Here is a 24,418-nt window from a genome sequence, read left to right on the forward strand (position 1 = left end):
TGTTCAACGAATTAATGCAGTATGAATTCTATAGTACCGGCTAGTGATGTTACATGATCCTACTGGTATTAATTTTGTGCAATGCGGCTTTCACTTGTTCTCATATAATTATTAAACATTGACCATACCAATAAATGAACTTATAATTGAAAAATAAGAAAGTGATGTCAAGTACTTTGAATTATCTGTAAGAGATCTCCCTTCAACTAAATCGTCTCCTCTTCACCCTTCCCCAGCACCGCAGGCTTGCACACGTGTGACGTAGCTCTGTCACGCGATCTAGAGCAGATGTGGAACACAACACTAGAACTGCAGGGTAACGCGTTGTTTACACATTCTGTAACGGATGTGGAGGAGTGGACAGTCACTGACCACTTACTGGTCCTAAAGTCCGGAAACTGACCTGTCGGATATCACACAATACTGGACTAGCTGTTGTTGGAATTTCGCCTTTACACAAAAACGAGAAAAAATGAACCCGTGGGAAACTTTGCTTGTTTTGATTTGTGTTTTAAAGGTAAGTGCTCGATTTATTTTAAATTCTGTAACTGATGTCGGAGCTTTATACATATGGAACGGAACTCATTTTACACACACGACTAATATTCAGAAGCCTAATACGTAAAATACAAAACAGGATCATAATGAAATATCATTGACATTTTTAAAGTCATCAGACTGAATTGATGCAAAAATTTGGATATATAAGCAACTATTTTTTCCTGAGATTTTGTTACAGTTTTTTGTCCTGGATACTAAAGAACTGCAATATAATTTTGTTTTCTTTGAAAGAATTGAGAAGATTATCTTGGTTTGTTTAATTTGTTCTATAGAATTCATGCAAACATTGTGTCTGTCACACACGTCCTGAGTATGAACTTTACACTTTAAAACAAACTATTTTGGTTGGTATTATATCGAGTAATTGGCCTACATATTTTAATAGGCATTCTGGAGTAATTTTACGTAAAGCGATATCTCTCTGACATATGTAGCTACATCCAGCGATAAACATAGAAACAAAGAAAACCCTATGATATTACAGATTTTCTGTAAGAAGACAATTTTATAAGTAGAGGAATCTCTGAGTTTATATAAACCAATACAATATACTCTAGCAATGTTAGAGGTTTAGCACCACGAGACACTTTTCAAACATTACACTGAAAAAGGTAAACAAAGCCAGTGATCTTACGATCATCGGAAGTATACGACACCAAAAAACGTTAAGATGATAGAGAGGAATCCGATTAAAGGATTGAATCATCCCCATGTATATGTAGTTTCTAGGAGGAAATAGGATGTTTTATATATGAGATAAAGGAAGGAATATAACGATTGTATTAATTGGCACGGTGAGCTTGGAGTAAAACTGATAACACTTCAAAACCAAGGAACTTGTTTTGATAACAGAAAATAAGTAGATTCAAGTACGATATTTCAAAAAAGAATATTTTGTTCAATAGCAAGAAAATCTTGTTTATGTATCATGGACTTGTAGGAAATGTAGCACCATTTTATTTATGTTTTGCGTGTTTTGAAAACTGATAACATCTGTATAGAATTATGTTTATCAGTGTTGACTGTACGGGCGGCGTGTAGACTCCTACATCTTACACATATACAGAATTAATTCTAATTCCGTTCAGTCTGTCACTGTGTTGTAAATGGAAAGGATCGGAGAGTCAGATAAAAAGTTACTGATAACCCAAGTAAAACATCACACGTGATAATGTCACAAAAATGCTATATTTTTCCTTATTTCATTTAAGTTTTTGTCAAATCGTTTGAGCAGGTGATCGTCAAAATGTCAAACAGGTCTGAAATGGATGGCATCTTTCTAGGTAGAACTTAAAAAAAGCATTATATTAAACAAAAACATAAACTCACTCAGATTTCATGATTTTATAGAAATTGATATAAGTTGATAATAATTGAATAAAATAATGAAATAAATGATATTAATTTTAAAAAAAACCACCCAAAAACCAACAGAAAACGTGCTTGTTCATTTATGAAATATTCAAATTTGCCAATAAAATTAACGTGGTATTCTGTATTTCTTTTTATTTAAATAATAATGATAAAGGAAGGCATCAACCAAATGTCAATGATTGATGAAGGAAGGCATCAACCAAATGTCAATGGTTGATAATGGAAGGCATCAACCAAATGTCAATGATTGATGAAGAAAGGCATCAACCAAATGTCAATGATTGATAAAGGAAGGCATCAACCAATTGTCAATGATTGATAAAGGCAGGCATCAACCAAATGTCAATGATTGATAAAGGAAGTCATCAACCAAATGTCAATGATTGATAAAGGCAGGCATCAACCAGATGTCAATGATTGATGAAGGAAGGCATCAATCAAATGTCAATGATTGATGAAGGAAGGCATCAACCAAATGTCAATGATTGATGAAGAAAGGCATCAACCAAATGTCAATGATTGATGAAGGAAGGCATCAACTAAATGTCAATGATTGATGAAGGAAGGCAACAACTAAATGTCAATGATTGATAAAGGAAGGCATCAACCAGTTGTCAATGATTGATGAAGGAAGGCATCAACCAAATGTCAATGATTGATAACGGAAGGCATCAACCAAATGACAATGATTGATGAAGGAAGGCATCAACCAAATGTCAATGATTGATAAAGGAAGTCATCAACCAAATGTCAATGATTGATAAAGGAAGGCATCAACCAAATGTAAATGATTGATGAAGGAAGGCATTAACCAAATGTCAATGATTGATGAAGGAAGGCATCAACCAAATATGATGAGAGTACACTCAGATTTTTTGTGTTTTATCTCCATAACATAAAAATCTATTTAAATTAATCCTTATAATTCAAATTACTAAAGATAATCTCTTCAATACTCAAAATTCATTTTGAGACTCTTTTGTCTATGAAATCATTACGCCGTCATCTCAGCCAATCAGAAGCAACGTCACAAACGGCGACGTCATTTTTTCCTTAATTGGCTGATAAAGTAAATTTTTAAGCCAATGAAAATGCTCGTAACAAGCAGAATTGATTTTTTTTAAATAGCGCACAAAACAAGATTATTGATTTAAGAGAAAAGAATAAAGTTACATATGTATTATCAGTGTAAAACAAATGTAAAAGTTGGTCCTCTGCTCGTATACACTGTATGAAGAAATAAAAAATAAAATTCAGCTGGTTTTTTAACACTTACATGTTAAATATGTACTTTTTACTATTTATGTATTGGGAAACTGTACATTCTGCACTTGCCCGCCTTTCCATTGAAAATGGCCATCTCGATGAGCCAACAGTCAATCAGGCGCGATACCTGTACATTCCGTAACAACTAGGTACTTATTCACAGTGTTAATGTATGTAAGCTTGGAGTCACGCATGCGGGATTATTGGTTTGGATTTCTCCTTCACATAAGTAAGTAGAAACAGAGCAATGAACCTGTGGGAAAACTTTGACTGTCTCGTGCTTTAACATTTGACTTCTATTGCCTTCAAAATATGGGAAAATAAGACTTTTGCAAGTTTTAATGAAAATGAAATGTACAAAATGTAAAAGAGAGAAAAACATTCACACAAACCAGACAATCAAATAAAAGATCTTAGGCAGTTGTATCGAACATAGCAGTAAAATATAAAATATTAAAGTCGTTTAAGAAAAGATAATGCCAGCATGAAGACAGGCGAACGAAAGGACAACTAACATTTTCATAGAATGAGGACACTTGAACTTTAGAACATTTCAGCTTAATGTCAATATATACCGATACTAGGAATGCATTACAGTGCAAATTGTGATGGGAGCTAATGGGGCTAAGGCAGTTACCAAAACGTCCAATCCTGTCATACAATGCTATCTACATCAGCACTGCTTGACGGCAATTGCAGGGAAATTAGCAAACGAAAGCAATTACAATTTGGCGGTTTTTGGAAACATGCGGAAGTAATCTTATACACACGTGAAGCGACATATAGTGACCTTGACCTGCTTTAGAGATGTTTTCAAAAAATTGCAGTCATTCTACAAAGGGTGCATTCGAGTTTTATTTGGGACACGAGCTCATCTTGTCTGTAAGTGTGGGGATTAAGACACCATTGAGCCTCGGCGAACGTATAAGGACTCATCTTGACCCACTCCTTCCTGTAACCTGATCCATCTCATTCACTTACACCCTGATCCATCTCATTCACTTACACCGAACATTGACGTCGCCAATATCAACACAGTATAAGTAGCTAGTTGATAACAGTGACAAATAATGTTAAATAGAATAATTAATTTTGCTCTTGTATATCCTGAAAGATTGTTTACAAATTCTGTATTAGGTATAAGCTCATTTGCATGATTTGTTACATTCGTAATATTGCGCATATTTATCAGACGAATTTCTTATTTAAAGGCCCATTACCTTTCCAAAACGGCTTTTAATTTTTAAAATGGGAATGTAAAACGAGAGCGATAATTTTGTAGAGTCGCAAAAGTTATTAACTCATCTTTAATACTACACTCATCATCATCTTCAGAAAATTTTGATTAAATAAATAAATTTTAATTTTCATAACGCGGGTCGTCTTATGTTTCCCGCCGTCTTCCTAAATACCGCGCAGTAGTTGAATATTACTATGCCAGACGACAAAACAGCGAAATGACTCTCCACTGTTATCATATATTACGGAGAAAATCTTCCATATGTTTGGTGTTGTTACCTCATCTTAGGCCATGAATTGGCATTTTCTTTTGTTATTAATGTTTTTAAGAAACCTTTAAATTTTGCTTCGGAAAGGTAGTGGGCCTTTAAAGATATAGCGCGTGATAAACAATGAAGAAAAATGATTTAAAAATTCAACTATTGCTGTATAATGCGACATGGTAAAGTACTAAAATACTGATATTGCAGATGTAAAGAGTATTTCCGTAAGTCTGAATAATAAATGATACTTGTGACGCCTTCACGTGATTAAAACATGTATGTCTATTCAGATCCATCCCATGTCTCATCCATTTTAGTCTTGAATCTGCACTGCCCATTGGATATACCATTATCACTGCCCATTGGATATACCATTATCACTGCCCATTGGATATACCATTATCACTGCCCATTGGATATACCATTATCACTGCCCATTGGATATACCATTATCACTGCCCATTGGATATACCATTATCACTGCCCATTGGATATACCATTATCACTGCCCATTGGATATACCATTATCACTGCCCATTGGATATACCATTATCACTGCCCATTGGATATACCATTATCACTGCCCATTGGATATACCATTATCACTGCCCATTGGATATACCATTATCACTGCCCATTGGATACACCATTATCACGGCCCATTGGATATACCATTATCACTGCCCATTGGATACACCATTATCACTGCCCATTGGATACACCATTATCACTGCCCATTGGATATACCATTATCACTGCCCATTGGATACACCATTATCACTGCCCATTGGATACACCATTATCACTGCCCATTGGATATACCATTATCACTGCCCATTGGATACACCATCATTACTGCCCATTGGATATACCATTATCACTGCCCATTGGATACACCATCATCACTGCCCATTGGATACACCATTATCACTGCCCATTGGATATACCATTATCACTGCCCATTGGATACACCATTATCACTGCCCATTGGATATACCATTATCACTGCCCATTGGATATACCATTATCACTGCCCATTGGATATACCATTATCACTGCCCATTGGATATACCATTATCACTGCCCATTGGATACACCATTATCACTGCCCATTGGATACACCATTATCACTGCCCATTGGATATACCATTATCACTGCCCATTGGATACACCATAATCACGGCCCATTGGATATACCATTATCACTGCCCATTGCATACACCATTATCACTGCCCATTGGATATACCATTATCACTGCCCATTGGATACATCATTATCACGGCCCATTGGATACACCATCATACTGCCCATTGGATATACCATTATCACTGCCCCATGCCCATTGGATATACCATTATCACTGCCCATTGGATATACCATTATCACTGCCCATTGGATATACCATTATCACTGCCCATTGGATAACCATTATCACTGCCCATTGGATACACCACTGCCCATTGGAATACCATATACTGCCCATTGGATATACCATTATCACTGCCCATTGGATAACCTTACTGCCCATTGGATACACCATTATCACTGCCCATTGGATATACCATTATCACTGCCCATTGGATATACCATTATCACTGCCCATTGGATAACCATTATCACTGCCCATTGGATAACCATTATCACTGCCCATTGGATATACCATTATCACTGCCCATTGGATATACCATTACTGCCATGGATATCACTGCCCATTGGATACACCATTATCACTGCCCATTGGATATACCATCATCACTGCCCATTGGATATCACTGCCATTGTTATCACTGCCCATTGGATATACCATTATCACTGCCCATTGGATATACCATATCACTGCCCATTGGATAACCATTATCACTGCCCATTGGATAACCATTATCACTGCCCATTGGATATACCATCATCACTGCCCATTGGATATACCATTATCACTGCCCATTGGATATACACCATTATCACTGCCCATTGGATAACCATTATCACTGCCCATTGGATATACCATTATCACTGCCCATTGGATAACATCCATATACTGCCCATTGGATATACCATTATCACTGCCCATTGGATATACCATTATCACTGCCCATTGGATATACCATCATCTGCCCATTGGATACACCATTATCACTGCCCATTGGATATACCATTATCACTGCCCATTGGATAACCATATCACTGCCCATTGGATATACCATTATCACTGCCCATTGGATACACCATTATCACTGCCCATTGGATATACCATTATCACTGCCCATTGGATACACCATTATCACTGCCCATTGGATATACCATTATCACTGCCCATTGGATACACCATTATCACTGCCCATTGGATACACCATTATCACTGCCCATTGGATAACCATTATCACTGCCCATTGGATATACCATTATCACTGCCCATTGGATATACCATTATCACTGCCCATTGGATATACCATTATCACTGCCCATTGGATATACCATTTTACTGCCCATTGGATACACCATTATCACTGCCCATTGGATATACCATTATCACTGCCCATTGGATACACCATTATCACTGCCCATTGGATACACCATTATCACTGCCCATTGGATATACCATTATCACTGCCCATTGGATATACCATTATCACTGCCCATTGGATATACCATTATCACTGCCCATTGGATACACCATTATCACTGCCCATTGGATACACCATTATCACTGCCCATTGGATATACCATTATCACTGCCCATTGGATATACCATTATCACTGCCCATTGGATATACCATTATCACTGCCCATTGGATATACCATTATCACTGCCCATTGGATATACCATTATCACTGCCCATTGGATACACCATTATCACTGCCCATTGGATATACCATTATCACTGCCCATTGGATATACACCATCATCACTGCCCATTGGATATACCATTATCACTGCCCATTGGATACACCATTATCATTGCCCATTGGATATACCATTATCATTGCCCATTGGATACACCATTATCACTGCCCATTGGATATACCATTATCACTGCCCATTGGATATACCATTATCACTGCCCATTGGATATACCATTATCACTGCCCATTGGATATACCATTATCACTGCCCATTGGATACACCATTATCACTGCCCATTGGATATACCATTATCACTGCCCATTGGATACACCATTATCACTGCCCATTGGATATACCATTATCACTGCCCATTGGATATACCATTATCACTGCCCATTGGATATACCATTATCACTGCCCATTGGATATACCATTATCACTGCCCATTGGATATACCATCATCACTGCCCATTGGATATACCATTATCACTGCCCATTGGATACACCATTATCACTGCCCATTGGATATACCATTATCACTGCCCATTGGATATACCATTATCACTGCCCATTGGATATACCATTATCACTGCCCATTGGATACACCATCATCACTGCCCATTGGATATACCATTATCACTGCCCATTGGATATACCATTATCACTGCCCATTGGATATACCATTATCACTGCCCATTGGATACACCATTATCACTGCCCATTGGATACACCATTATCACTGCCCATTGGATACACCATACCATTATCACTGCCCATTGGATATACCATTATCACTGCCCATTGGATACACCATTATCACTGCCCATTGGATATACCATTATCACTGCCCATTGGAATACACCATTATCACTGCCCATTGGATACACCATTAGCCCATTGGATATCATATGCCCATTGGATAACCATTATCACTGCCCATTGGATATACCATTATCACTGCCCATTGGATATACCATTATCACTGCCCATTGGATACACCATCATCACTGCCCATTGGATATACCATTATCACTGCCCATTGGATATACCATTATCACTGCCCATTGGATACACCATTATCACTGCCCATTGGATATACCATTATCACTGCCCATTGGATACACCATTATCACTGCCCATTGGATACACCATTATCACTGCCCATTGGATATACCATTATCACTGCCCATTGGATATACCATTATCACTGCCCATTGGATACACCATTATCACTGCCCATTGGATACACCATTATCACTGCCCATTGGATACACCATTATCACTGCCCATTGGATACACCATTATCATGCCCATTGGATACACCATTATCACTGCCCATTGGATACACCATTATCACTGCCCATTGGATACACCATTATCACTGCCCATTGGATACACCATTATCACTGCCCATTGGATACACCATTATCACTGCCCATTGGATATACCATTATCACTGCCCATTGGATATCATACCATAACAATCACTGCCCATTGGATACACCATTATCACTGCCCATTGGATACACCATTATCACTGCCCATTGGATATACCATTATCACTGCCCATTGGATACACCATTATCACTGCCCATTGGATACACCATTATCACTGCCCATTGGATACACCATTATCACTGCCCATTGGATACACCATTATCACTGCCCATTGGATATACCATTATCACTGCCCATTGGATACACCATTATCACTGCCCATTGGATACACCATTATCACTGCCCATTGGATACACCATTATCACTGCCCATTGGATATACCATTATCACTGCCCATTGGATACACCATCATTCACTGCCATTGGATAACACCATTATCACTGCCCATTGGATACACCATTATCACTGCCCATTGGATAACCATTATCACTGCCCATTGGATACACCATTATCACTGCCCATTGGATACACCATCATCACTGCCCATTGGATACACCATTATCACTGCCCATTGGATACACCATATCACTGCCCATTGGATAACCATTATCACTGCCCATTGGAATACACCATATCACTGCCATTGGATAACCATTATCACTGCCCATTGGATATACCATTATCACTGCCCATTGGATACACCATCATACTGCCCATTGGATATACCATTATCACTGCCCATTGGATACACCATTTCACTGCCCATTGGATACACCATTATCACTGCCCATTGGATACACCATTATCACTGCCCATTGGATATACCATTATCACTGCCCATTGGATATACCATTATCACTGCCCATTGGATACACCATTATCACTGCCCATTGGATACACCATTATCACTGCCCATTGGATACACCATTATCACTGCCCATTGGATACACCATTATCACTGCCCATTGGATATACCATTATCACTGCCCATTGGATACACCATTATCACTGCCCATTGGATACACCATTATCACTGCCCATTGGATACACCATTATCACTGCCCATTGGATACACCATTATCACTGCCCATTGGATACACCATTATCACTGCCCATTGGATACACCATTATCACTGCCCATTGGATACACCATTATCACTGCCCATTGGATATACCATTATCACTGCCCATTGGATATACCATTATCACTGCCCATTGGATACACCATTATCACTGCCCATTGGATACACCATTATCACTGCCCATTGGATACACCATCATCACTGCCCATTGGATATACCATTATCACTGCCCATTGGATATACCATTATCACTGCCCATTGGATACACCATTATCACTGCCCATTGGATATACCATTATCACTGCCCATTGGATATACCATTATCACTGCCCATTGGATACACCATTATCACTGCCCATTGGATACACCATTATCACTGCCCATTGGATACACCATTATCACTGCCCATTGGATATACCATTATCACTGCCCATTGCATACACTATTATCACTGCCAATTGGATATACCATTATCACTGCCCATTGGATACACCATTATCATTGCCCATTGGATACACCATTATCACTGCCCATTGGATACACCATTATCATTGCCCATTGGATACACCATTATCACTGCCCATTGGATACAACATTATCACTGCCCATTGGATATACCATTATCACTGCCCATTGGATACACCATCATCACTGCCCATTGGATACACCATTATCACTGCCCATTGGATACACCATTATCACTGCCCATTGGATACACCATTATCACTGCCCATTGGATATAACATCATCACTGCCCATTGGATACACCATTATCACTGCCCATTGGATACACCATTATCACTGCCCATTGGATACACCATTATCACTGCCATTGGAAACATATCACGCCCATTGGATACACCATCATCACTGCCCATTGGATACACCATTATCACTGCCCATTGGATACACCATTATCACTGCCCATTGGATATACCATTATCACTGCCCATTGGATATAACATCATCACTGCCCATTGGATACACTATTATCACTGCCCATTGGATACACCATCATTACTGCCCATTGGGTATACCATTATCACTGCCCATTGGATATACCATTATCACTGCCCATTGGATACACTATTATCACTGCCCATTGGATACACCATCATTACTGCCCATTGGTATACCATTATCACTGCCCATTGGATATACCATTATCACTGCCCATTGGATATACCATTATCACTGCCCATTGGATACACTATTATCACTGCCCATTGGATACACCATCATTACTGCCCATTGGGTATACCATTATCACTGCCCATTGGATATACCATTATCACTGCCCATTGGATACACTATTATCACTGCCCATTGGATATACCATTATCACTGCCCATTGGATATACCATCATCACTGCCCATTGGATACACCATTATCACTGCCCATTGGATACACCATTATCACTGCCCATTGGATATACCATTATCACTGCACATTGGATATAACATCATCACTGCCCATTGGATATACCATTATCACTGCCCATTGGATATACCATTATCACTGCCCATTGGATACACCATTATCACTGCCCATTGGATACACCATTATCACTGCCCATTGGATATACCATTATCACTGCCCATTGGATATACCATTATCACTGCCCATTGGATATACCATTATCACTGCCCATTGGATATACCATTATCACTGCCCATTGGATACACCATTATCATTGCCCATTGGATACACCATTATCACTGCCCATTGGATACACCATTATCACTGCCCATTGGATACACCATTATCACCGCCCATTGGATACACCATTATCACTGCCCATTGGATATACCATTATCACTGCCCATTTGATATACCATTATCACTGCCCATTGGATACACCATTATCACTGCCCATTGGATACACCATTATCACTGCCCATTGGATATACCATTATCATTGCCCATTGGATATACCATTATCATTGCCCATTGGATACACCATTATCACTGCCCATTGGATATACCATTATCACTGCCCATTGGATATACCATTATCACTGCCCATTGGATACACCATTATCACGGCCCATTGGATACACCATTATCACTGCCAATTGGATATACCATTATCACTGCCCATTGGATACACCATTATCATTGCCCATTGGATACACCATTATCACTGCCCATTGGATACAACATTATCATTGCCCATTGGATACACCATTACACTGCCCATTGGATACAACATTATCACTGCCCATTGGATATACCATTATCACGGCCCATTGGATACACCATCATCACTGCCCATTGGATGATACACCATTATCACTGCCCATTGGATACACCATTATCACTGCCCATTGGATATACCATTATCACTGCCCATTGGATATACCATCATCACTGCCCATTGGATACACCATTATCACTGCCCATTGGATACACCATTATCACTGCCCATTGGATACACCATTATCACGGCCCATTGGATACACCATCATCACTGCCCATTGGATACACCATTATCACTGCCCATTGGATACACCATTATCACTGCCCATTGGATATACCATTATCACTGCCCATTGGATATAACATCATCACTGCCCATTGGATACACTATTATCACTGCCCATTGGATACACCATCATTACTGCCCATTGGGTATACCATTATCACTGCCCATTGGATATACCATTATCACTGCCCATTGGATACACCATTATCACTGCCCATTGGATACACCATCATTACTGCCCATTGGATATACCATTATCACTGCCCATTGGATATACCATTATCACTGCCCATTGGATATACCATTATCACTGCCCATTGGATACACCATTATCACTGCCCATTGGATACACCATTATCACTGCCCATTGGATATACCATTATCACTGCCCATTGGATATACCATTATCACTGCCCATTGGATACACCATTATCACTGCCCATTGGATACCATTATCACTGCCCATTGGATATACCATTATCACTGCCCATTGGATACACCATTATCACTGCCCATTGGATACACCATTATCACTGCCCATTGGATATACCATTATCACTGCCCATTGGATATACCATTATCACTGCCCATTGGATACACCATTATCACTGCCCATTGGATATACCATTATCACTGCCCATTGGATATACCATTATCACTGCCCATTGGATATACCATTATCACTGCCCATTGGATATACCATTATCACTGCCCATTGGATACACCATTATCACTGCCCATTGGATAATATACCATTATCACTGCCCATTGGATATACCATTATCACTGCCCATTGGATACACCATTATCACTGCCCATTGGATATACCATTATCACTGCCCATTGGATATAACATCATCACTGCCCATTGGATACACCATTATCATTGCCCATTGGATATATCATTATCATTGCCCATTGGATATACCATTATCACTGCCCATTGGATACACCATTATCACGGCCCATTGGATATACCATTATCACTGCCCATTGGATACACCATTATCACTGCCCATTGGATACACCATTATCACTGCCCATTGGATATACCATTATCACTGCCCATTGGATATACCATTATCACTGCCCATTGGATACACCATTATCACAGCCCATTGGATATACCATTATCACATGTCTGTTCCCTTTGGTACAATTACGTTACTTTGTCTTGACTGATCATTTCAATCTACGTATTCTTTTATGAGGTATATAAAGTCAAGAAATATTTCTTCTATCCTCCATAAATGTTAACACAGTGTGTGTTAAACTTCATCTAAGACAAGCATTTGTTTAGCTTGAGAGTAAGGAAGAACATTGAGTTAGCATATACAATGTCGTAATAGCATAGGTTACTGGGACGCTTTGTTTTAATTTGACATTGAATGAAACAATGTTAATCACCAATTTGGATCATAGAATAAACTACAAAAGTATTATTTACATGAACTTAACATTCACAGTGTGTACCGTATACTGATTAAGTGATTAATATCAGGAAAATAATTCAATGTGCAATTATAAAGATGTGTCTTCTTAAGGACTTGTAACAATACCCTGTTACTGAGAACAGTCATAGTACCGCTGTTCCCCTGTGTGATGTATTTTAAGGATGCACACTTCTGAGGTTTCAGTCTCGTTACAGTCTCGTTTCGACACAGTTCAAAGACGCTTTGAGATTTTCAAATAATGTTTATCAATATATGTAGTTATTATTTGCAAATTGATCAGAAAATTAGACTATTCTCAGTAGAATATTTTCATCTTGCATATTTTAAGAAGATTTCTTTTGCGATAATTTTGAAAATGTGTCTGTTTGGCGTTTAGTAGAGCCAACTTTTCACCATTATTTACTTCCTCTTTTAATTAAATCACCTCTGTACATCCAGGGAGTGTCCGGACTAGCTAACATCCAGATCCGGCTGGTGAACTATGTAAACCCTGGAGGGAACGGTAACAATGGCCATCCGTGCGACGGACGCTGGATCTTCAACGGCAGCCCATGTGACCACAACTTGATCCTGTGTCTGGACAATGTCGTCAGGTGAGAACGTCCGAATACAGTGTACACTTAAAACTGACAATGTAACGGAGAGTGAAAAAATCATACAAAATATTTTTTATTGATTGATGATGTGACAACAGCAATTTGACAACAGGTCAAGTATAGCCCGCAATCGGATTAAAACCAGATCTTCAATTACATTCTGATACTCTACGCTCCAGTACGATGTAACAGAGAGGTTTACTGAAACGGCGTGGATATCAACATATGATTTTAATCAGATTGGTCTGACTCTCTTCTTACAAAAATGATGAAGTATAACTTTCCAAGAATCGTTTACGATATCTAAGGTGAAGATTTGTTCTTTCTCTTAGTACTGAACCAAACCGATGGAAGTTGTTATATCTTAATGAACATCAGACTATAGCAATGACAATGGATTCACAGATTCTGTCGATCCCAATGTAAAGAATTAACTAACCGCATAAACAGCACGATTGAATTGTTATTTTCCTTTATACAACATGAAATGGCAATAAAACAAATTAACTTCCATGCTGCCCCGAGCTAGCTAGTTTATATTAAGATGTTGATTACCTACATACCACTGTTTCAGCTCCACGTCCACGAACAGGTGCGCCTTCGGGCGAGCGAGTACTGGAGAAATCAGCAACGCCGATTCCATTACGTTTGGTAGTCGGGCGGGCAGACTCCAAAACCCCTTCACATTTAGAGTTACGTCATGGCCGGTCAGTATATACTATCTATTATATATGATGTCAATGTACTAATGTAGTTAACAGGATGTTCAAAAGTGCTAATGAATGATGTGTTTTCTTACACTATTCAATATGATCCATACATATTTGTTCGAAAATGTGAATATTAGAAGAGAAACTGCGCATCTCGTTAGAAAGTTTTGGAATTGATATGTTATTGTAACTCACCTATGATTTTCTTCTTTTGTTTTGACAAGTTTTCCATCTAATGAAGACTACTTGTAAGTGTTTAACCAGTTTTCGATAATAAGGAAATTATTTAAACATTGAGAGGTACGTTGCATTGCGCTGACTGTTCTGTCGTTTGCCAATAGGGATCCGCCAAGCTGAAAGTGAGAGTATTCGACGTGGATGACAACGACGACGATTTTGTTGATTACATGCAGAAAGTGTTGGCATTGGCACCGAGTAACAGCCCAAGAACGTATCGCGTGGTCGTCAAACATAGAACGGCGTACGTAAACTTTGACCTTGGCTTAGGCCACAATATACTGGCGTTCCTTCTGTACGAATGTGATAGTCATTGTCGTCTTATTAGAATACGAACTTAGATGACAATTGATAAGGTCATCCTCCCCAAAATGGTGTTTATCTTTCGACATATTGTTACATTATATGTATTGTTTTATATCTATGAATTTCACATTGTTTTCAAAGTCGTCAATATGAGAGAGAACGTTTCTTCCCCTGGAAAGTCTTGTTTTGTTAATATTATTAGTCTTGTTGGGGGTATCTGCATAACTCAAAATTAAAACCAAATATGGTCATCATGTAATTGATTTAGAGTGTAGGTTTCTGTCGTTAGCCATATCCTCCAATCATTGGTGTACCTGTATATTGGGATTACTTATGACTGTGGAGAAATGGTGTATGAATGACTTCCTTTGTGTTGAATCATATAAAAGTAGCATGTATATTGAGATATATAGAAGTTTGGTGATGTAAGACGTGTTACAGATAAAACGTATTTGTTTGTTGTAGACTGTCAATAGACGTCCGGGTATATTGTGATCCTAATTACTTCGGCCCACAATGTACTCTCTTCTGTCGCCCAAGGAACGACTGGATGGGACATTACACATGTAATGGTAATGGCGCCAAGGTCTGCAACAAAGGTAACGGTTCTACTAGACAGGTTTACAAGTCCGACTCCAGTATTATACTAGATCATTAGACGTGTTTGTGCTTTTGAAAGCCTTACATAAGAACATCAATTCTTAGTGTTTACCGAGTGTTATATAAATAAATTCCAATGTTAAATCTTATGAAATAAAAAATTAATTGTCGTTAATTTTATTTTGTTCGCAGGCTGGCAAGGACAGAACTGTAATCGCCGTATAAACATATGTGCCCCATGTCAGCATGGATCATGTAACCGGGCGGCCAACACATATAACTGCGCATGTCACGTTGGGTTTACAGGTAACGCTTAACATTCAATAGTTCTTCACCTGATTCATATGGTGGAAAACTGGGTGCATATTTTCCCTCATATTTTCGTATACACAAGTTTACATTTGGATCATGGTTTCCTATTATATATAGAGGATATTTTTGTGTCGTGATGAATACTAGTTATATTTCATCGAGTGAGGTGGTAACTTTTTGCAGTTAATTTGCCTTGCAACTATTTCGTCGTATTTTTGTGAGCATAATTTCATATTTCTACACAAAAATATGGCGTCATTTTCGCACGCAAACTAATGACGTAACAATCAAATGATATGTTCACGGTCGATGCTGCATTCCGATTGGTCGAAAGCGAGTGAAAATATCAAAATTGATATTTACAATGGAGTGAAGTATATCGCTTTTATGTTCACCATAAAACCTTATATTTCACTGCGATGAATGTTATAAACATTTATATTTGACACAGCTGATACTATTATCAAATTTTGTGTTTGTAGGGACTAACTGTGAGAGAGACATTGACGAGTGCGCCTCTAACCCTTGTCTAAACGGTGGACATTGCTCCAACTTTATTGGCAACTACATCTGTCTTTGTCATGCTGGCTGGGCCGGCCCAAGGTGTAACGAGGACGTGAATGAATGTCAGCATGTCACGTGTCGAAATAGTGGCACGTGCGTAAACTCACCTGGAAAATATAGGTGCGAGTGTGACGCAGGATGGGAAGGAACGCACTGTGACGTCGACGTCAACGAATGCGCCCTTGGTCATCCATGTAACGCAAACGCTTCTTGTGTCAACGTCCCAGGGACGTTTGAATGTACTTGTTCGGACGGATTATCCGGGGCAGCTTGCGAGGACATCAATGAGTGCATGGAAGATAACCCCTGCTTTGGAAACTCAACTTGTATCAACGAACATGGATCATTCCAATGTTTCTGTCCGGAGGGGTGGACAGGGGACCTGTGTGACGTTGATGTAAATGAATGCGAGGCGGATCCCTGTCTTTTCAACTCAACATGTACTAATCTAAACGGTTCGTTTACATGCGACTGTCCTGCAGGGATGCAGGGAACATACTGTGATGTCGACATCAATGAATGTGCTGCTGATCCATGTGTCGGAAACTCTACATGTGTCAACCAAGAGGGTTCGTTTATATGTTCATGCCAAGAAGGATTTGAAGGTAGGTTTTTGAGTGATACATGTACAGGATGTTTTGGTGTCCTGGTTTTTGTCATCATTTTGTTTTGTTTCCATGGTGATATCTTGTTTCAAGTCGCGTGACGCATATGATACATAAGTTCGTAAACCTAAAGTCTAATCTAAAAAGTAACGATGACAATAATTTATTATAGGTACCTTCTGCGAAACCGATATAGACGAGTGCGCTAGCAGTCCATGCGTTAATAACGGATCGTGTGTTGACCAAGTTGGAGGCTTCACTTGTGATTGTCAGAGTGGCTGGACAGGAGAGCTATGTGAAGAAGAGAAGGACGAGTGTGAAGGTAATCCGTGTTACAATGGCAGTACTTGTGTCGATATGTTTGATGAGTTTATCTGCATCTGTGCTCCAGGGTGGACGGGTAACACATGTGAGGAGGACATCAATGAATGCGAACTGAAGGATCCCTGTTCCAATAGAGGCAACTGTACCAATGAATTTGGTTATTTTACCTGCGAGTGTCCGCAGAACTGGGAGGGTCCTACCTGTGACGATGATGTAAACGAATGTCTGGACTCTCCATGCGTGAACAGCGGCAAGTGTACGAATTTGATTGGCAGATATTCATGCATGTGTACCACGGGGTTCACAGGGCGGGATTGCGAGGTAGATATTGATGAATGTGTAAATGATCCATGTTTTAACAACGGAACTTGTCTGAATGAGGACGGTTCATACTCATGTTCGTGTTCCCCTGGTTGGACGGGCACGAACTGTGGCCAAGATCTCAATGAATGTCAAACAAATCCCTGTTATAATGGCGGATCATGTTTAAACTCTGCCGGATCATTTACATGTAGTTGTCCATTAGACTACACTGGGAACTTATGTGACACGATAATTGATTACTGTGCCAGTCGTCCCTGTTGGAATGACGGTGAATGCACCAGCGCTGCCGGTACCTTTACATGCGAATGTACCGACTCTTGGACTGGTAAAACATGCAGCGAAGACGTAGATGAATGCGAGGGAAGTCCATGTCTATCAGGGTCCACATGCGTCAATACAAACGGATCTTTCACCTGCCACTGTCCACCTGAAATGACCGGCCAGTTGTGTGATACAGATGTCAATGAATGTTCATCAAACCCATGCTATAACGGAGGCCTGTGTCAAAATACAGTCGGATCATTCCAATGTGAGTGTCGTCCGGGATTTAGAGGGAATCTTTGTGACGAGGAAGATTTCTGTGGCTCTTCTCCTTGTCAACACGCAGGGACTTGTCTGGCCGACGGGGGTCACCGCTGTCTATGTCCTCGGAATGTTTTTGGAAAATTCTGTGAGATCCCCCTGAACATTGCATGCGATATTGGTGAGTTGTTCGGTTTCATGTTGGTTCATAATTCCTGATTTTCACTCTTCTATCTTTCTCATTTCGAACGCACCCAATCATCACAGTCTATTTCGTTTTTCACTACCCATTTCTTACTATGTTACAACTTTCTATTCACTTACTGATATTGCCTCTGATTCTTCTTCATTCCCGTTCCTGACTTTCTTGATAGCAATCTTTCATTTGGAATGACGTTTTCTATTACTCCGTTTATTGAATTCAGTTATGTTTGTATGCAGCGAATGTTTGAAGAATGCAAATCAGACTTCCAAACGTCTGTATTATTATTAACACGTTGTTATGCGGTGCGATACACTTTTATTCATTGATGCACGTTTCATTAACCATTTTAAAAACTTTCAATTTCCTGCATCTTCTACATACTGTTTCTACACACATATTCATCAACGATGTTACTTTCACTTCTTCTTTGTGTACCCGATTGTACATATCCACCGAGACTGACACATTCTTTACTTTGTTCCTACCTACATACCATTCCTCATATCCATCAACGTTATTGGGTTATTTTCCATGTATCATATATTTACATTAAATATCATATTACTTTGATTCAGTCTGCTCCCTGTTGGATTGTGATTTGACATTTATTGTATCATGTTTATGTTGAGAAACATTTTTAATTGTGTATGTTGAGAAAAAGTGATAAATTCTGTTTTACTGAAGTTGTCAAAAACAGAAAAATGAAGGAAATATTCAATTTGTTTGGTGTATAAGACTAATCTATTTGTTTTCAAATTTATATAAGGGAATAAACAATTTTTTTCTTTGATGTAAGAGACTAATTTACTTATTTTTCTTTGATCTAAGTGATTAATCTAGTTGTTTTTCTTTGATGTAAGAGACTAATTTACTTATTTTTCTTTGATCTAAGTGATTAATCCAGTTGTTTTTCTTTGATGCAGGAGACTAATTTATTTATTTTCCTTTGATATAATGGATTTATCCATTTGTTTTTCTTTGGAGTACAGGATTAATAAAATTGTTTGTATTTACTATTCGGTAAGTTAATTCAAATAAACAATAAAGTTGTGTACTAGTATGCAGAATAACTATAATAACTGAACAGTTATGTCATAAAACATGTGCTGTGTTTCCAGGTAACGCCGACCCGGTTATGATTAATGTCCACGGAGATTTGAGCACGGCTGATCTGGAGAGTTTTAACAACACTTTACGAGATGTTCTAACTAACATGTTCCTAATCAGTCGAGAGGACATACATCCAGTAATAACATCAGAACTATGGACAGATCCCGAAAAGTAAGGATATCAGAAGAAACAGAGTTTGCTTGTTTTTGAAGAAATGTTTTAGGATTGCATACTTTCCTGTGTTTTAACTAAGATAAGTATTATCTTTGCATTATGTAACTATTATGATCGATTGATTAGGGCATTTGTTCTTCGAAATAAAATCGCAGGGAAACGTTTTTCTTCTCACTTTTGTGCATTTTAATTTTTCGAGTCAGAAATAAAACACTTCAAATGTGTATCATTATGTTGTATCTTTATCAACAAAAGAATGTTTTCTCCCTCAGCCAACCCATGACTACAGTCTTTGTATCCGCATACGCCCAGGGAGCCCAGATATGTCAAGATGAATTAAGCAATATCTTCAGCACCACAAACGTTTTTGAGAAGACACTGGCACCATCCGCTTCAATTGTATATGAACAATCTTTTTCGGATGGAAAAGTTGGTAACCTTCACGGAGCTGCAGCTATTGAAACCAAGGTGGGCATCTTTGTTTTTTACTTGCTGTACTCTGACTCGATACCATGTTATTGCAATTTTCCTGTTTCGAATTTGTTACATTAAATTTCGTCATAATCCCTGTTACAGGAATCGCCTATCCGTCCCTTTAGCTTAGAACTGAATACATCATTCTGTCAAACGTCAACTTGATAACGTATTTTATTCCAACAAAATTTCATTTTAAAGTAGGATTGAACAACATAAAATACCGAAATAAGTTCTCACCTAATAATTTGATTACTTATCATCAAGTTTTATACTCCAGGAAAGTTGGCTGATGTCCCGGTGGTATGTAATTGCTGTGATAGCTGGAACATTTATAGCACTGGTAGCGATCTCCATTGTCATATTCAAACACAGGCGAAGGTAAGTACGCAGGGCAAGATCACCCCTCGCTCGATGCTTTTCTTTTATTTTGGTTTTATGACTTCTTCCCAAGAAGACAATACATACATAAATAAATGAAAAGAAACAAACCAACAGCTTAATAAATGTAAAAATACTAATTATTAAAGTGTCACATGTCAATTTACATCAAACAACAATGTAATTGTAAAAATATTCAAAAAAGAGTTGAGCCAGTACATTTTATTTGTTCTCGAGTACGTGTGTTGATTTCACTGATTCTTTCCTTACAGACCAAAGACAGTAGTAATCGCCGGGCGGAACGGGTCATTGTACCGGAACGGGAGTCTAACCATGCCGGAGGATACGGGGGATGAGAACAGTGCTATAGCCAGTTTATCGTTTGATAATGTTTTGTATACTACATTCCAGCCCCAGAGCCCGACCCCTCGGTCTGAACCTACGGGACCTGAACCTACGGACAATGATAACGTGTGCACGTGACGATTCATCATAAAAAGTGGTACATAATGAATTATTAGTTAATTAACTACGATATGTCATGGTTTCACTGATTATATTTTGTAATGTTATCATCAAGGTTCCTGCAATATGTGCTGTAATTGTACAGATCAATGTCAATATTTTTACATTATAACATGTCAATTTGTTTTGTTCATAGCTTGTCCCTCTGGAAGAACATGATCTATGTGCGAAAAATCAAACATATATCGTAGCTTGTTGGTTATATATTGAGTACAAATTTGATGTCAAAGAAAGTGAAAGATTGAAAACGACAATTGAAAGAGTACATGAAGTATTTTTTCAACCTTTATCTCTTCTTCTACCAGTTAAAAAGTACTAAGTGTCAGAAAAACTTTCCTGCTGTGGACAATAATATCCCAGATGTACATAAAACAGCAAACCAAATGCTTGTAGGTCACGTTTCCATAGACGCAAATATACTTTCAGTCGATAAATTTATACACGATATACATGTATGTGCTTGAGTGATATCGAAATAGAAAGGTTGATACTATTAAATCTACATAGAAAAGTTGATACTATTAAACCTACGTGCTTCTGTTTGCACTTACTTTACATGTCAACCACAACGAAACTTTTTTTTCCAAACACAAACATTATGTGTGAATGTGATTCATTTTCAGACGAAAGTTTTTATTTACTCGTGAGATTGACATATACTTTGCCTAGGTATTATTTAAATGTCAGCGCGAGCTTGAAGGTGTTGACAAGTGGTATTCAGTGGCCGACGTTTGGTGTGAACTCGAACGTGAGAGAATGGTGTTTATTCTATTGCAATGTTTTTATATAATATGTATATATAAGTTTGCATTTGATTACAATTTAACCTCCGTATCACAAACCAATGCAACTTCAGCAAATGTGTTCGATTCTTTTTGTCGTTTTAATGCATTGATATGCATTTTCAATTGTAGGAGATTTTGATTATTTGCATATTACCATTGATATATAAGTTTCGATCAAAGAGATCTCATACCAACACCAATGCACTTCCATTTGATTAAATGTATTTCATTGTAATGCATTGATATAATCTTTAGTTGTAAAATATTTTGAGATTTAGTTTGGTTATAAGACATCTCAAACCGATGCAGCTTTATTTGAGTATTAGAATAAATGTTCGATCCCTTTTCTCATTGCAGTTCCGTTAAATTTGGGGGAGTTAGACATTTTAAGTTTATTTGTATATCTTCATTGATATATAAGATTAGATCCAAGATCTGTTGTTTATATGTTGTTCATATGGATATGTTTAAGATACAGATATTAGCCATAGTATTGCCATTGCGATGTCATCAAACTTGCCTTGCATTCGAAATCTATATCATTCATGAAAAAATATTCAAATTATCTTTAGCATTTGATAACACGAAAACAAAATATATCAATCATATCAGGAGCCACCATAAATATAAAAACAGAAAGCCGAAGTCAAATTCAATAACACAAAATAGAAACGTTATCGTCCAAGATCGTAGAAACTATTAAAAAAAGTATTTGAATTGAATATGGTATACCTGAAAAACTGAGGATGTATCGAAACTATTGATAGCCAGTAACTGATATCATTACAACGATATCCTTATAACATTCCAAGTTATCAGATATTGAGTTGATTGCACATGGTCGAACACCCAGTGTCTACACTCCATTACGCACCGTTTACACACCGTATGGTGCAGGCTGATAACGAGGGTGACTGACGATGTCATTTACATTTCCAGAAACCTAATGTCAAGTAAACCTTTTTCTACTTATCATAATTACATTTCATTTTCATCAAGAACACTCCATATGAAGTGTACATACTTTTATATCTAATTTTAGGATGAAGTAACACACTTATCTTCAGTATTATGGTATATAAGTTTTAAATGCCCGGCTGCTAAATTAGGGCTGATGCCCGAGCCTAAGGATAATATTGATTTACTGTTCCTTTGTAATACGTTTTGTACCATATTTATGCTGATTGATCTACTCCCAATCACATTGAATTATACTGTGGAAGTGATAAAACATCATATTGCACTCTTGCGCTAGTAATTTGACTGGTTCGTTTGCAAAGTTCGTCAGATTTCGTTATGACTTATTGACCAAAGATGGAGTATTTACAAAGTTTGAGAATGTTATGACAAGAATTAAAGTCTATGATGATATATTAATATAAGAGTGTACATCACTGTGAATACTGCTTTGAAAAACAAAATTATGTCTGACAAGTTTTGTTGCTTCATGAACGTGCAAAATGCCTTTTAAAATCGCGGTATATAACTTGACGCCTGAAAAATTAACATATGATTGGGGTAAGAACAACTAAAAGCAACTGATAGAATGGTTTTGATATCATATTTATCCTAAACATTCTCTGATTTGGGAATTGTTTGTGTTACATTTGTTTTTGATCATTTGTAAATATCTATGTGATTTGTACTGTTATTAATTAAATTACTAAGACTGTCTGAAATAAAATTGTCTCAACTAAA

The 24,418-nt window shown here is 38.0% G+C and overlaps 1 protein-coding gene across 2 annotated transcripts; it reads left to right on the forward strand.

Annotated features, from left to right (window-relative positions):
• The first annotated feature begins 250 nt into the window (after positions 1-250).
• Positions 251-24,418, forward strand: LOC138305192 (fibropellin-1-like). Of its 2 annotated transcripts, none has more exons than XM_069245626.1 (12): positions 251-517; positions 14,405-14,559; positions 15,137-15,269; positions 15,614-15,753; positions 16,281-16,414; positions 16,608-16,721; positions 17,210-17,896; positions 18,069-19,247; positions 20,390-20,552; positions 20,828-21,023; positions 21,310-21,410; positions 21,683-24,418. In XM_069245626.1, exons 1-12 carry the CDS (start codon positions 473-475, stop codon positions 21,891-21,893), a joined length of 3,258 nt encoding a protein of 1,085 aa, XP_069101727.1. In that variant the 5' UTR covers positions 251-472; the 3' UTR covers positions 21,894-24,418. The 2 variants fall into 2 exon arrangements, with proteins under 2 accessions (XP_069101727.1, XP_069101729.1); XM_069245628.1 differs by having other exon boundaries at positions 255-517; positions 18,069-18,218.

This window comes from Argopecten irradians, chromosome 12 (genome assembly GCF_041381155.1).
Source record: "Argopecten irradians isolate NY chromosome 12, Ai_NY, whole genome shotgun sequence".
NCBI lineage: Eukaryota > Metazoa > Mollusca > Bivalvia > Pectinida > Pectinidae > Argopecten > Argopecten irradians.